General features: G+C 39.7%; 1 protein-coding gene across 1 annotated transcript in view; it reads left to right on the top strand.

The window, feature by feature from the left end:
• Positions 1-6,124: 6,124 nt before the first annotated feature.
• LOC124292176 (glycine receptor subunit alpha-4-like) overlaps positions 6,125-13,876 on the top strand; it is a 144,484-nt gene continuing 136,732 nt past the window's right edge. The window contains exon 1 of the mRNA XM_046729227.1: positions 6,125-6,980. Within this exon, the coding sequence (XP_046585183.1) occupies positions 6,962-6,980 (19 nt within the window). The 5' untranslated portion in view covers positions 6,125-6,961. The remainder of the gene's footprint in view (positions 6,981-13,876) is intronic.

Here is a 13,876-nt window from a genome sequence, read left to right as displayed (position 1 = left end):
CCTTTATCAAAGTCTCATAAATGCCTATACTTCCCTATATCGATATGTCGGAAATGCCAATACTTTCTTTATCGATGTCGTAAATGCCTGTGCTTCCCTTTATCGATGAGTCGAAAATGCTTATACCTCCCTATATCCGTAAAAGCTCTTATCATACAGTGGATAGTGTTCTGGACCAAACAAACTGAAAAACCTTTGTATCTGCGCCCAAAGTACAGTCCGAAATTTTAACGTGTGGGGTGGCATATCTGTGTTAGGGGCAACGCCCCTCTGTGTATTTGAACAGTGAGCGGTACACAGCTATTCTCGAGGGACATTTACTTCAATCTGCTCACAGTTTCTATGGAAATATTTCGATTTTCCATCAGGACAACGACCCAAAACATCGTTCAAAGCATTCACAGGCCTGGTTTCGGACCCAAAATATGACATTATAAGATTGGCCAAGCTATAGCCCTGACCTAAATCCAATATAAAATGTTTGGGGACTTATGAAGGAAAGTGTCAATAAGAAAAATCTGACAAATATTGCTGAAATGAAAGAAGAGGTGGTCCGATATTGGGACAGCATGGACTACGACTTTCTAACTTCTTTGATCAGTAGTATGCCCCGCCGCATTGAAGCCTGCATTGCTGCCCATGGTGACTACTTGACAAAATACTAACTGTTCACCTGTCTTTGAATCTGGAGTTATGTTCTGCTAATATTCACATTAATACGTGGGTAATGAGTGAAAAAAATATAAAAAATTACAATCTTTAAATTCTCAATAATTTCTAGTTGTCTTATATCCCTTTATCAATGTGTCTTAAATGCCTATTACCTTCATATATGTCGTAAATGCCTATACTTATCCCTATATCGATATGTCGGAAATACCAATACTTCCCTATATCGATTTGTCGGAAATACCAATACTTCCCTATGTCGATATGTCGGAAATACCAATACTTCCCTATATCGATATGTTGGAATACCAATACTTTCTTTATCGATGTCGTAAATGCCTGTGCCTCCCTTTATCGATGAGTCGTAAATGCTTATACCTCCCCATATTCGTAAAAGCTCTTATCATACAATGGATAGCGTTCTCGGCAGGATAAAGTCCTCGGATATTTTTCGGTATCTGTTGGGGTCATATACGGATATCCATGCAAATTAGAGAGTTATATGCAAATTTTAGGGACTACTTTCACAGTGTAAAAAAACCAAACACACGTGTCGGCGATCGTGTCCGGATTGACGGCCGTGGTTACGGTACTGTCAGTGCTTTGATCCAAGAAAACGCATGCCTGGCTATAATACAAGGAGTGGACTTCGAAGCGAAGACAGAAATTCATAGGCTTACAAAGATACCAACACCAGTTCCCCGACCGACTGTCAGTGTTAGCGAGAGGACGGCGCAGGAATCCAGGTGCAGAATGTCACGCGAACATTAAAGTGTATTTGTTGTTCAAAAGGTTAATTTAAGGTTTCTGAAGTTCCACACGAGTTTGTTGTTATTTTTCAAACGTAAGCTCAGATTTGCTGACAACAATACGTGCTTCAACATAACACCTTACTGGGAACTAGATGACCTAACGGAGTCAGTTGAGTGATCAGTAGAAAATTGTGTCACAAGTCTTGTGACGTAACGTATTAATTACTACGCACATATTTGTGACGTCATAGACAGTTTCATGATTTGTGGCATTTGAAATCGCATTTTTTTAATTATAAGGGGGGAATGACATTGTATATCACACCGTTTTGGGATGGTAAATATCCAGTATTAGGAATAAACACTATTAAGCTCGCCAAGGCTCGCTAAATACAATGTGTATTCCTAATGCAGGATATTAACCATTCCAAAACACACTCGCGTAATAACCTATATATACCTCCCTTTAACTATGTGTCGTAAATGCCTATGCCTCCCTATATCAATGTGTCATACATGCATATACCTTTCTATATCAATGTGTCATAAATGTATATACCTCCCTATATCAATGTGTCATAAATGCCAGTGCCTGTCTATATCGATATGTCGTAAATGCCTATACCTTTCTATATCAATGTGTCATAAATGCCTATACCTTTCTATATCAATGTGTCATAAATGCCTATACCTCCCTATATCAATGTGTCATAAATGCCAATACCTTCTTATTTCGATATGTCGTAAATGCCTTTACCTTCCTATATGTCGTAAATGCCTATACCTTCCTATATGTCGTAAATGCCTATACCTCCCTATATCGATATGTCATGAAGGCCTATACCTCCCTATATGATATGTCGTAGATGTCTATACCTCACAATATGATATGTCCCTTGACAATCACCACAACACGTGTTGCAGAGTTAAGCAGAGTTAAGTTACGTTCAGCTACATCATTGATAAAGATTAAATATTAAATATTGATAATTATTATAGATAAAGGTAGTTGTTGTTACAGATGACTTCATCCATGAGATAACCGTGTATTGGCTGGTGTTGTAGACTGTTGCCAAGTCTCTGTTTTTTATCACACCCTAATCAGTTGACTGGAAATACAACCGCCATACAACATCGGTCAATGTAATAAGTCAACCCCCGGATATACAGGTAAACATTAAATGGCGATTCGTGGGTTGTGTTTATGCCAACACAAATACAAATGAACTGCAAAAATATTGATTCTGATAGATTCTAAAGAATTATCAATGGACTTTATTTGTAAACCTACGGCTGATGGAATATTTTTCAATCCGGCGTGAACAGGAAGCGCGACCACTGTTGCTCATTGAGAAATTCTATTTACATTCCAGTAATATTCTATGTGTCACAATGTCAGACCTATTGGATAAATCTGAATGAGAAACGAAATGTCTAAAGAGAAGTTTCCCAGCTTCCTGATGACGTGAGCTTCATGAATAATGTCTGTATGGATCAGCATGTTCTATAGCTCGCCTACTCGTTATGTATGAATATTGGATAGTCGTAAATATTTAAATTCACCTGAATTTCATCAGTCACAGATAAATTATTGTTGATCATATAAATACTTATCATCAGGCTGTATCGCCTTGTATAGATCAACACCAAGACATGATGGTTGCTTATATACTATTATTTGCCCGATTCGCAATGCTATCGCTGCATGGATTTGTCCAATGGCTGACAAGATAATTCGAAGTATACTGACGGACAAAAGTGGGTATACACCAATGTTTGATGGTGGGTAATAGGGGTGACTATTGAGGGGGAAACAACTATTGCGATACTATAAATGTATAGTTTATATGAAAAAGAAACAAGTTGAAGTAGTTTCAGTCTCTTTGAATAAGTGCCAAGAAACTTGAAACCCAGATCAAGTAAACAGTTAAAATGAAGCTGCAAGTGTGCACCCAAACATCCTGTATTTGCGCTGCGCATTTATCAACGGAAGTCAATTACTAAACTATCGATACTCACACATTCTATCGATGCATCCATAGTTTTTCGTTTCTACCATCGATTAATTGCCATCGGAGACTCAATAATTGCAACCTATCGATAGTTCGATGTATCGTTACAGCCCTCGTGGGTAAAGTAGAAACAAACACGAGATGTTATTCATTGGTGATGTCATTGATACAGGCATCAGCGTTGTTTGTTGTTGAGTAAAATGTATACAGTGTTTGTACGGGGTATAAGGAGTATGTAGTGTCTTCGTCAAATGCAGTCTTCATGCGTATATTTTCCATACAGTTTAGCATCAACATCGTGTTATCGATTGTTCGAACAAATAATATGAAATGCTCTCAACAAGTTGAAGAAATATTGTTTCTGTTCACACGTATTACCCTGCTAGTTGCCGTGGATTAGGAGTGAGTGATTGCTACTTCATCAGCTCATCGAATCCTAATCCGTAGATCGATGCTTATGCTGTTGATCACCATATTGTCTGGTACAGATTCGATTATTAACTGACTGCCGCCATATTGCTGAAGGCGGCGTTAAACAGCAAACAAACAGCTGAAGGCTGTCTTCATCCATGTGTTATTAAAGGCTGTCTTCATCCATGTGTCATTAAAGGCTGTTAAGTGCTGATTGGCCCTCTCATGGAATTACTTGACATTCAATCATTCACAGCTAACACTATCAACAGTAAAAGGCATTTAAGTATATACTACCATGTAATTACTTCTTCTGTGTACACTGTAATGACCTTGATTACATTCAACTACATGTATCTATATTAGCCAATGTGATACACGATATGCCAGAACGAACTACGCTTGAAACTAAGAATCATTCGGACATGCGTTCGATAGAATATATTTGTTCTGACTCTCGTCTCGATTAAACAATAAGACACCTATTCTCATGTATTAATCTCTGTCTGTACAGGGTCCATGGAACGCGTTAACCTCACAAATACAGACAATTTCATTGAACTATGGATGTGCGCCAACATCAGACCTGTCTTACCACTGTCAGTGGGTTTGGCATGGTGACTCGAAATGTGAACAAGATCCTATGACGCCAAGCGAAGCACTGTGACGTCATCATGACATGCAGGTCAAATGAGATAGATGTATTTTATTATGAAAAGTAATATGTATTTTTTTCTTTAATTTAGATGTTTTCACGACAAGCAACATGTCAATATATTTCACTTGAAAATTGATAACGCTGACAACACTATTGTATTTCCCACCCAAAAAATAGATAAAAGGAATCTATGAACATTACACAGCGACAAAAAGGGACTGTTTAATTACTTTTTATCAGATTCAAAAGCTCTAAAGCTATGGATGCATCTGAAATGCTTCATGGATGAAACAGGTGCCAGACCAGATACCGTATTTACTTGATCATAATCACAGTGCATGACGTGGATCCAGTATATAGATGTAACAGTACATAACCCAGAAGTTGATCTTCTTGCACCGACATGTTGAACAAATAAATATCATACAAGCAGCCATTAATAAAATTCCCAGCATCGGCATCCAATTATTTCAACAAATAGTAAAAAAAATCCATTACTTTTCATTAAAGTGAAGCCAGTCTATCCTTGCGCCAGAGCGTTATCAAGCGTGGGAGGAGGTGCAACAGTTTGTCATTGATCATAGCAACCTCTTAACTTACCAGGCTTTTACAAAATAACCCATTTCGTCCATAAAGATATATTTAGAAATTTCTCATCAGTTACAAGACAAAAAATCACTTCCTTGTCGAATTAACTTGAAGTGGTTTCTGTTTGGGAATCTCATCACGGCCGATCCCTTCCATCAGCTGGCTTAATCAAATGAAACTGTATAGCGAAGTTAGGGAGAAAGCGTTAAATTTGCTCGTAAGGTTTTTACCCGAACACTGCAGCCAATCTTGCTGAAGCACTACCTGTCACTTCCTGTATGATGTAACTGTTCCCTATGACCGTCGTAGGTCACACTGGCTGGGCAACGGTAGCCCCAGGCCACTGCGAATGGCAAACGCTAAACGTATCGAATTGACTGATCAATATCACATTTTGTTCAGCTATAAACCTTTTAACGTTTGGACAAGAGGTGTTTTAGAGCAAAACTGTTTTGTAGATCGATAAAATGTGAAATATTTTAGTTATACGGAAATATAATTATGAGTATATTCATAAGGTTTGTTACTTCCAAATTAATGTTACCAAACGAAATCGATAAGAGATAAAGGAGCTTGTACTAAAACATAAATACTCAAACTTGAACAAACTTAAATAGCCGCCACGAGAAATATATTTATTCCAAATTGATATTGGTGCATAAACTATGAACAAAATACCATTAATTCTTATATCCAAATCAAACAATGGTTGTGAATATAGTTTTGTTAGACAATATAACGTTATTTGTGGTCTAATGCCATTTTTATCTGTGTGGCTACCCGAGAAAATCCGGGTTAGAATCGTTCTTCAGAATCCTTGCTTGTCGTAAGAGGCGACTAACGGGATCGGGTGGCGAACCTCGCTGACTTGGTTGACAACGTCATCATATCCCATTTGCGTAGATCGATGCTCATGCTGTTGATCACTTGGTTGTCTTGTCCAGGCTCGATTATTTACTGACCACCGCCATATAACTGGAATATTGAATTTTAAACAACAACAGAAAACACAAACAAACAAACATCTTTGAAGACATAATTACATACAACGCTCTATAGTGTCTCTTCGAGACCCTGTGTTGTACAGATACAGGTGGTGCTGTGACTCTCATCTTAGGTTCAACAAGGACATCTATTAACCTTTACCTCACTCCGAATCGGGCTATAAATTATGGACAGTGCAGCACTCTCATTATTCTAATTAATGACATTTAGATCTTCTACTATATACACGGGGATCTGAAACAGTGCCACTCTTTATGGAGAGACTGCGTTAGTACTCCATTACATCATACAGTCAAAAGCAGTACGCAACCACGTGCTCCGCTGCACCATTGACACTCTTAGTCTGTCTCTCAGTCCTTGAACCACATTATTGTCCCTACTGTCCAGCTCACCTTGCAATGCTTAAGTCCTAAACGAAGAAAGTCTAGAATTCTTCTTAATTTCCAATCACACCGGGGTTCCATTTCAATTTAAATGGGCTTATTTGTTACTATCAAATTATATATATTCAGAGACAAAGCCTTAGTCTATGCCACACTCTGCAAATGGACTACGAATTGCCATACCGCCTCATGCAATTAACAGTCGTCTGAGATCACGTGCAGCAATATTAAGTTGGTTCTCTCTATGGAGAGAGACTACGGTAGTGCTTCACCGCCCCACACAACAAACAGCGGTCGGTAACCAAGTGCAACGACATAACGTCTCCACTCCCTGTAGAGAGACTACGGTAGAGCTACAGCGCCTAGTACTGTACACACCAGTTGGTTACCACGTACAGTGATGGAGCGACCGTGACTGCATCACGGAACCCAACCCTCCATATCCCAGGAAACGTAATCAAAGTGGACATACGCCCATAAACCATGTGGCTGTTCAAGAAAGGTAAGTACTTCCCATCATAACATCTAAACGTGGTGTGTTTGCTGGGATGCCTTACTTTGTGATACTTAAACTGTACACAGAGTGACACTTGTCTGTTACATCAGCTGTTGAAGCGATGTGCCAACGCCATCGACACGGATGACTAAGTGGCGGTCACAATGCTGTGTGTATATCAGTTGGTGTACCAGTACTATAGATGTTTGTTTATATCGTATAAAGGCAAAGCTTATAGTTTTATATGAACAGCTGTGTTTTCCAATCAGTGAGTTACGAAACGAACTACCAACAATGTTAGGTTTTGTGGTTGAGTTTCACTGGAAGACATTCTTCTGTCTTTTAATGTCAAAGTGTTGCTACAAATAGTCGTTGACCGCGGTGTGGGCTGAGATTTTCAAACTGTGGGTGAAATATCAGAGGTGTTAGCCGTTGTATCTATATCATTACATCTGTCTCGATCAAAACTCACTGCCATTCTCGTGCGTGCGGATAGAGAACACGTGCACGTACTTGTGCAGATACATTTTCAGGATAATGACTTACATTGACTCATTGACACAATACTTACAATCAACAACATGAGACAGTAGTTAAATGTACAACATGTATTCTGTGTTGACGGAACCACGGTTGGCCAGGTGTTAGGTACTGAGACAGCTGTGCTAGGTTGATGTTTCCTGGACCAGGTGAAATTGACAAGTGTTCATTACTGGGGAAATATTGAGTGATTGATTATCGATTAGGGCCATTCAACAGCTGTTGTGTAACCTTGCCTTCAGGCGGTGTCCTAATGATTTGTAATACACTGGAGTTCTGTATGTTTGTAGTTGAATGACACATTAGTGACAAAGGCACAAAACATAGCAATAACACGCGTGATTTTAATGATGATGATGAAGATGATGATGGTGATGATGATGAGAATGTAATGACAGTTATGACGCTAATGTGAAGCAGGAATTGATGCTGATGACCAAAGGGGCGTGTCACGCTTAGAAACAGCGTGAGAAAGACATAGAGGTATATAGATCCTACCCTAGTACTATATCCTTTCATATAGTCAATATACCCATATGTCTTGCTAACGCTGTTTTGAAGCGTAACACGCCCCTGTGCTGATGACGACGTGAACGACCATGTTGTGATGATGATGATGTGAGGATGATTATAATAACAATGTTGATGTGAAGAAGGAATTGATGTGATGATGGCTACATCAACAACGACGACGATGACGATGATCTAAATGACGCATACGTTTCTTCTAAGCACGTCACAATCACACTCCATGTTCCATGTTAATGCTACATGAAGTACGTTGCACCAACCCAGTTTAATGCTGCACATGCACAGATATGCTGGCTGTGTTGGTCAGCCACTGAATATGTGAAATAATAATATTTATAAGCCAAGTTAAATGACAACGAGATTGGATGACGTTATTTGCAAGTCAAAATAGTAAAAGTCCTCGCCTAAAGGTCATAGGCTTGAAATATGTCTGTTGTCATGCCTGCTTTTTTATGTATGGTAGATATAAACCATAATCGGCACATTCATAGATCGAGGAAACAATGTTTGATAGGTTCCAGTTGGTTGAAGGAAGAGGCAACTCACGTCTACATATGACACGGGGATGCCATGAGATCCTTATCAACATAAATCCCTCACCAAGAACCATTAATAGGCAGAATGAAATTACTCTTTGGAAAACTTGATGTAACCAATCAGATACAAAGTTTACAAAGTGTTACTAGGTTAAAAACAGTCGGAGAAACACTGCCAGCTCATGGCAATGTTACCTGTATGAAATATATGACTATGGAGTATTCGTTTCTTGTTCATCTCATTTCTGCCACCATCGAATACACGTGTACATGCACTTTCTTTTATCAGGCAGTTTGTTAAGTTGCCGTGGCCTTGTAAACTACATGTGATGACTTGTTGCTGTTTTACTACTCCATCCTATGTTCTATGACATTTGTCTACCGCACACAGACACATCCTGAAACAAGACATTATATGAATCACCATAATTAATAAGCATACGCTGTATTAACACACGGCAGTGTTTGATGCTGTGTTAAGCTTCCACAAGGATGCTTACAGATGGTATATTGAGCCCAGCTGCTCTTTACATCCCAGCCCACCTGGGTGTGGAGATGTTGCTCTCCTTCACACTATTCGCGATCCCGAGAACCCAAGTATGTCTTCAGCTATTCTAGGACTTCCTTCTACATCCATGCCTACATGATAAAGCATTAGTGTTGTAGGAAAACCCCTTTCTTCCCACTCAGTAACTCAAGTCTATTGGAGACACGGAAAACCCAATCTGTGCACTGTTAGCTGAGAAAGGTTAATTTCAGGATAGAACCCTCGTGGTGGTTGCCCCCCGTTCAACACGAAGCCAATTAATCGCAATTAGCAATAATTATCACTGATGTTTCCCACGCTAAAACAGTTCCCATTGCGAACAATCAAGCACGTTTGGTTTCAGAAAGACTGCAATTTAATTTTAAGGAAGAATTTAATTTGATAGAATCTCCAGCGCGACCAAAACTGCAACCACTAAGTGATGACGCCATTTCCGTAACTATATGCATCTCCTATCGATGAGGGCTTAGACTAACGCTTAGGCTCTGAATATATATAATATTGGTAGAAACAAATAATTCCTTTTAATTGGAAGGGAACCCTAGTGAATCTGAGGAAATTTAGACTTGCTTCATTTAGGGCTTAAACATTGGCGAAAGGGCTAGGTGGAAGGGAAATCACATAGTTCAGGGTCTGCGAGACAGACTAATGAAACCCCAGCTAGCGTGATTTATGGTCCGACAAGGCTTTCATAAATCAACAAGATAGGACTTTACTGAAACTTTACCGTCCTCATCACTGAAATACTATCTGAATACTGGTCACAGTAGGGCGATTCTAGTGAAAGACTTCTGGTATATATGGAATCGTTTACATTCCTGGAAGCGCACTGTACAAATATTGACCAACCCGTGGTACCGTTAGGTTGAATTCAAGACAGCTGATGCATGCCGGTCATATTTAGCTTGTTTGGATAACATATCCATTTGACATTAAAGGGATCCTCGCCTGCTGAATCCATTCCCCTAGTACTGCGAGCACATGCCAACGGGAAGTGGAATACCACTTTAAGCTATAACGGTTAATCGTCGATGTCCCGTTACAGACGTTACCAAAATGTGGGTATTCTTGGATTCCTTAACAACATAGGTGTTAGGTCACAGTTATCTGTGTAGTGTTCGTGGTGGGATGAGGTGACTGTCTGTTATTGGAAGATCATTCTTTTTCGATCCGAGTTGCAAACTTATTCGCCATGTTTTACAGCTCCACATAGTCTGAGCCTAAAACAAATATTTCCAAGGCTATGATGTATATGTAGCAAGTGTGACTAATGCACACAAGATTACTGCAATGCCAAGAAACTATGATGGGAATCTGTTGGTTCCTTAACCTTATGAAATTTAAGGATAACATAACATTAGTTTTAACAATGGGTGTCACATATGTCCCTCAACCCACCATCGATCACGCATCCGTGGACAGAGCCTCTGTTCTGAGAGTGTAGGGTTGGTGGTTCAATGACGGGCCAAGTCATACCACATCACGTTAAAAGAGTTAATTGTAGGTTTCCTGCATAGCGGTCGCCATTAAACAACGAATGACCGGCTCGGTGTCAGTATAATGTCACTGAGTTGGCTGTCCAAGATAAACTGGTATCTCAGTGTTCTAGCATTAGGAAACCGGCATCAGTTACCAGACTGGTAGAATCATTTCTTTTCACCTTGCCTAAGATGTAAATAAATTGACATATTACAAAAATCATGATCCTACTCGTGTCCATGAAGACATGCACTACCGGCCTATCTGGGCTCGTTAATTATCCGGATCTAATAACCGGAATGACACCCATCTGCCTGTACAATGCCTCCTTCCCTGGAGTAAGGCTTCCACAATAATTGTCCTCAAAGTGACTGATTACTGTAAACTATTTTGCTCTCATGTTTAATGAACGGTACCTGCATAGAACGTGACGTTACCTATGTGGATATGGACACTTATACCGGCACGGTTAACCTTGACCTTTGGTTATACACCGACTCTCCAATGTATCACGAAACATATCTCCATAAGTCTTTACGAAACAGATCAGACATTTCATATAATTATAGCAAGGCTACTGTCGCTCTTATTTACGTGTGAAGTGATATTTTTATTGATTTTATAATAATGTATTGATCCTTTTTCATATTGCGATTACTAACAATGTTTCAATATACAAACTCTAAGGTGGCCATACCCCATATCACTGCCGAAATTCAGAAGGCTTTCTAAATGATCTGTGCCATGAAAGTTTTGAAAATACGACCAACAGTTATATCTCAGGTTCGAAACCTCAAAAGAAAAGGTTGGAGAATTATAACAGTGACAATTATATTGGGCAATATGTTGGCTCAACACTGAATACTGAAAGTGCACAGTATAAAATCTTTCTTTCAGAATATATTGCCCTCTAGATTATCATACGTGTGGAGGCATTAATACATTCGACGATATTATTTTCATTCCGATAGTTAAATTTATCTCAATTTGTGTGGCAGATTATATTGTGTGCCTTATCAAGCGGCAGCATGGAGGAAGTCAGGGAAGTGTTCTCTGGCCGCATGTATGGCTGCTGTATGAGACACACACGAACGCTGTTCATTATGAAACACTGAACACGATCCGTCCACGACGATGACGGTAAATCATGTCCACGCCTATTGGGAATGTCGATCAGCAATCTTTTTGCCTCGGCGCTAGCGTTATTAACATGATGTGATTTGTCAAGTATCAGAGTTTGTCCTCCCAGAGGAGCAGTCTGAATCATTAGCATTCCACTATCCGAGATGTTATTAAAGTGTCGGCCGAGGATTCCGACACACTTCTGGTACGAACCTCGTGTTCCTTGAAACACTCTTCAAATGTCAGGAATAATGATAACGGTACTGTTTGCTGTGGAACGCTGCACTCAGCTATATTGAATGAGTGAGTGAGTTTGATTTTACGCCTTTTTTAGCAATAGTCCAGCAATTTCACGGCGGGGGCGCCAGAAATGGGCTTCACACATTTTATCCATGTGGGAATCGAACCCAGGTCTTTGGCGTGACGAGCGAACACACTTAAACCATTAGGCTCTCTCTCTCTCTCTCTCAAATTAGTAGTAGTAGTAGTAGTAGTAGTAGTAGTAGTCTAGTAGTAGTAGTAGTAGCAGATGTAGTTAGGCACACACACACACACACCTCAGCAATATTGAAGCTATGTGGAGCGGTGTGTCTATATTCGAGTCTGGACCAAACAGTCCAGTGATTGACACGAACATCGATCACCTGGGATTCGACATACATCCACCACGCTAACAAGCCCGACCGCCCAATCCCACTAGTTGGGAATAATATAGAATATATTCAGCTGAATGTTTTTTCATTACACAGTGGTCACTTATTCAGTGGTGTCGGTATTGTTTAAATAATAGATTATTCGAATTCCTAATCCTCCATGAATATATTCCATTGTGCGTCTGTCCAATATCCGAGTAGGTAACTTGTAAATGTGGGTTCGAATCCCGTTTCTCCCCGATTATTCTGTCAGGTCTTACAATACCCGCGCTCTTTGGTTTCAGCAAAGTGGTAAACGTACAGCATCACTTCCGGGTTTTTTCCTCACATATTACACTGACACCCTTCATATGAATGAAATAATGTTCGTAGTGGTGTTGTACTTACTGAACTCACCCTCCAAACCTCCATCATCATCCCGAATGAAAGTAATGAGCCTGCACGGTGGGGCTTTTCCTTTGCGACAACTGACGTAGTTAGGACTGACAGCTCGGTGGTTGAATGTTGATCAGCGTACCAGGAGGCTTAGGGAATTGCTCGTAATATCAACCTAGGGCTTATCTGGTCCGTGTTTGAATAGCTGGTATACAAGTGATCGGTGGCTTTAGAAACGTTTCGTCACTCACTGACACCAGAAATTCCAATGAAATGTAAAACACAATACGAGTAGTCTAGTGGTTGAAGCGTTCGCTCGTCACACCGAAGGCCCGGGTTCGATTCCCCGGACATGGGCACAATGTGTGAAGCCCATTTCTGGTGTTCCCCGCCCTGATATTGCTGGAATATTGCTAAAAGCGGCGTAAAACCAAACTCACTCACTAAAACACGATAACTATGTAACTAGAATATTAAACTGTAGCTGTAAACGTTTGACACCTGTGTCACATTGGCCTTTCCTCCTTCATTAAACTGACACGTCGGGATATAACTGCAATACGGCGCTGAACCTAACTCACTCACCTACAGCCTTAGAATAATAAAATCATGGTGAATTATAATAGTAAAATGTAAATAAAGAGAGTCACAACACCCCCTTGCGTTAATAGCTAAGATCACAATACTCATTCGTGGACAGCATTTTACAACTCTGAAATTAGAAATTCGACTAAATGGTATCCGGCCAAAATAGTATATATACATCTCCAATAAACAAGTATGCTAAATAAAAACATAGGGAACTGGGATATATTTAGGAATATATGATTATTTGCTCGGCCTTCAATACAAAAGATATCGCCAAAGTTGTATGTGACCCTTTTTGTTCTGTATATGAATTTATGTACTGAAATGACAATGTAGCTCAAAGTTAGACATCATTTCTTCGCTTTATAAATACAGTTGGATAATGAGCAGAAGCAACAAAAGACGGAACGATTAACAAATAAACACATGTATTGCAGTTTCTAGGACACATCTGTGGCATACGTTCAAGTTAAATTGCTCACATTGTCCTGTGACATTACCATGGCATCGAGGTGACACGTATATCACAGT

The sequence above is a fragment of the Haliotis rubra genome, unplaced genomic scaffold, assembly GCF_003918875.1.
Source record: "Haliotis rubra isolate DU_JTF1 unplaced genomic scaffold, ASM391887v1 Scf51, whole genome shotgun sequence".
In the NCBI taxonomy this organism is placed as follows: domain Eukaryota; kingdom Metazoa; phylum Mollusca; class Gastropoda; order Lepetellida; family Haliotidae; genus Haliotis; species Haliotis rubra.
This window is presented reverse-complemented; position numbering and strand designations above follow the sequence as displayed.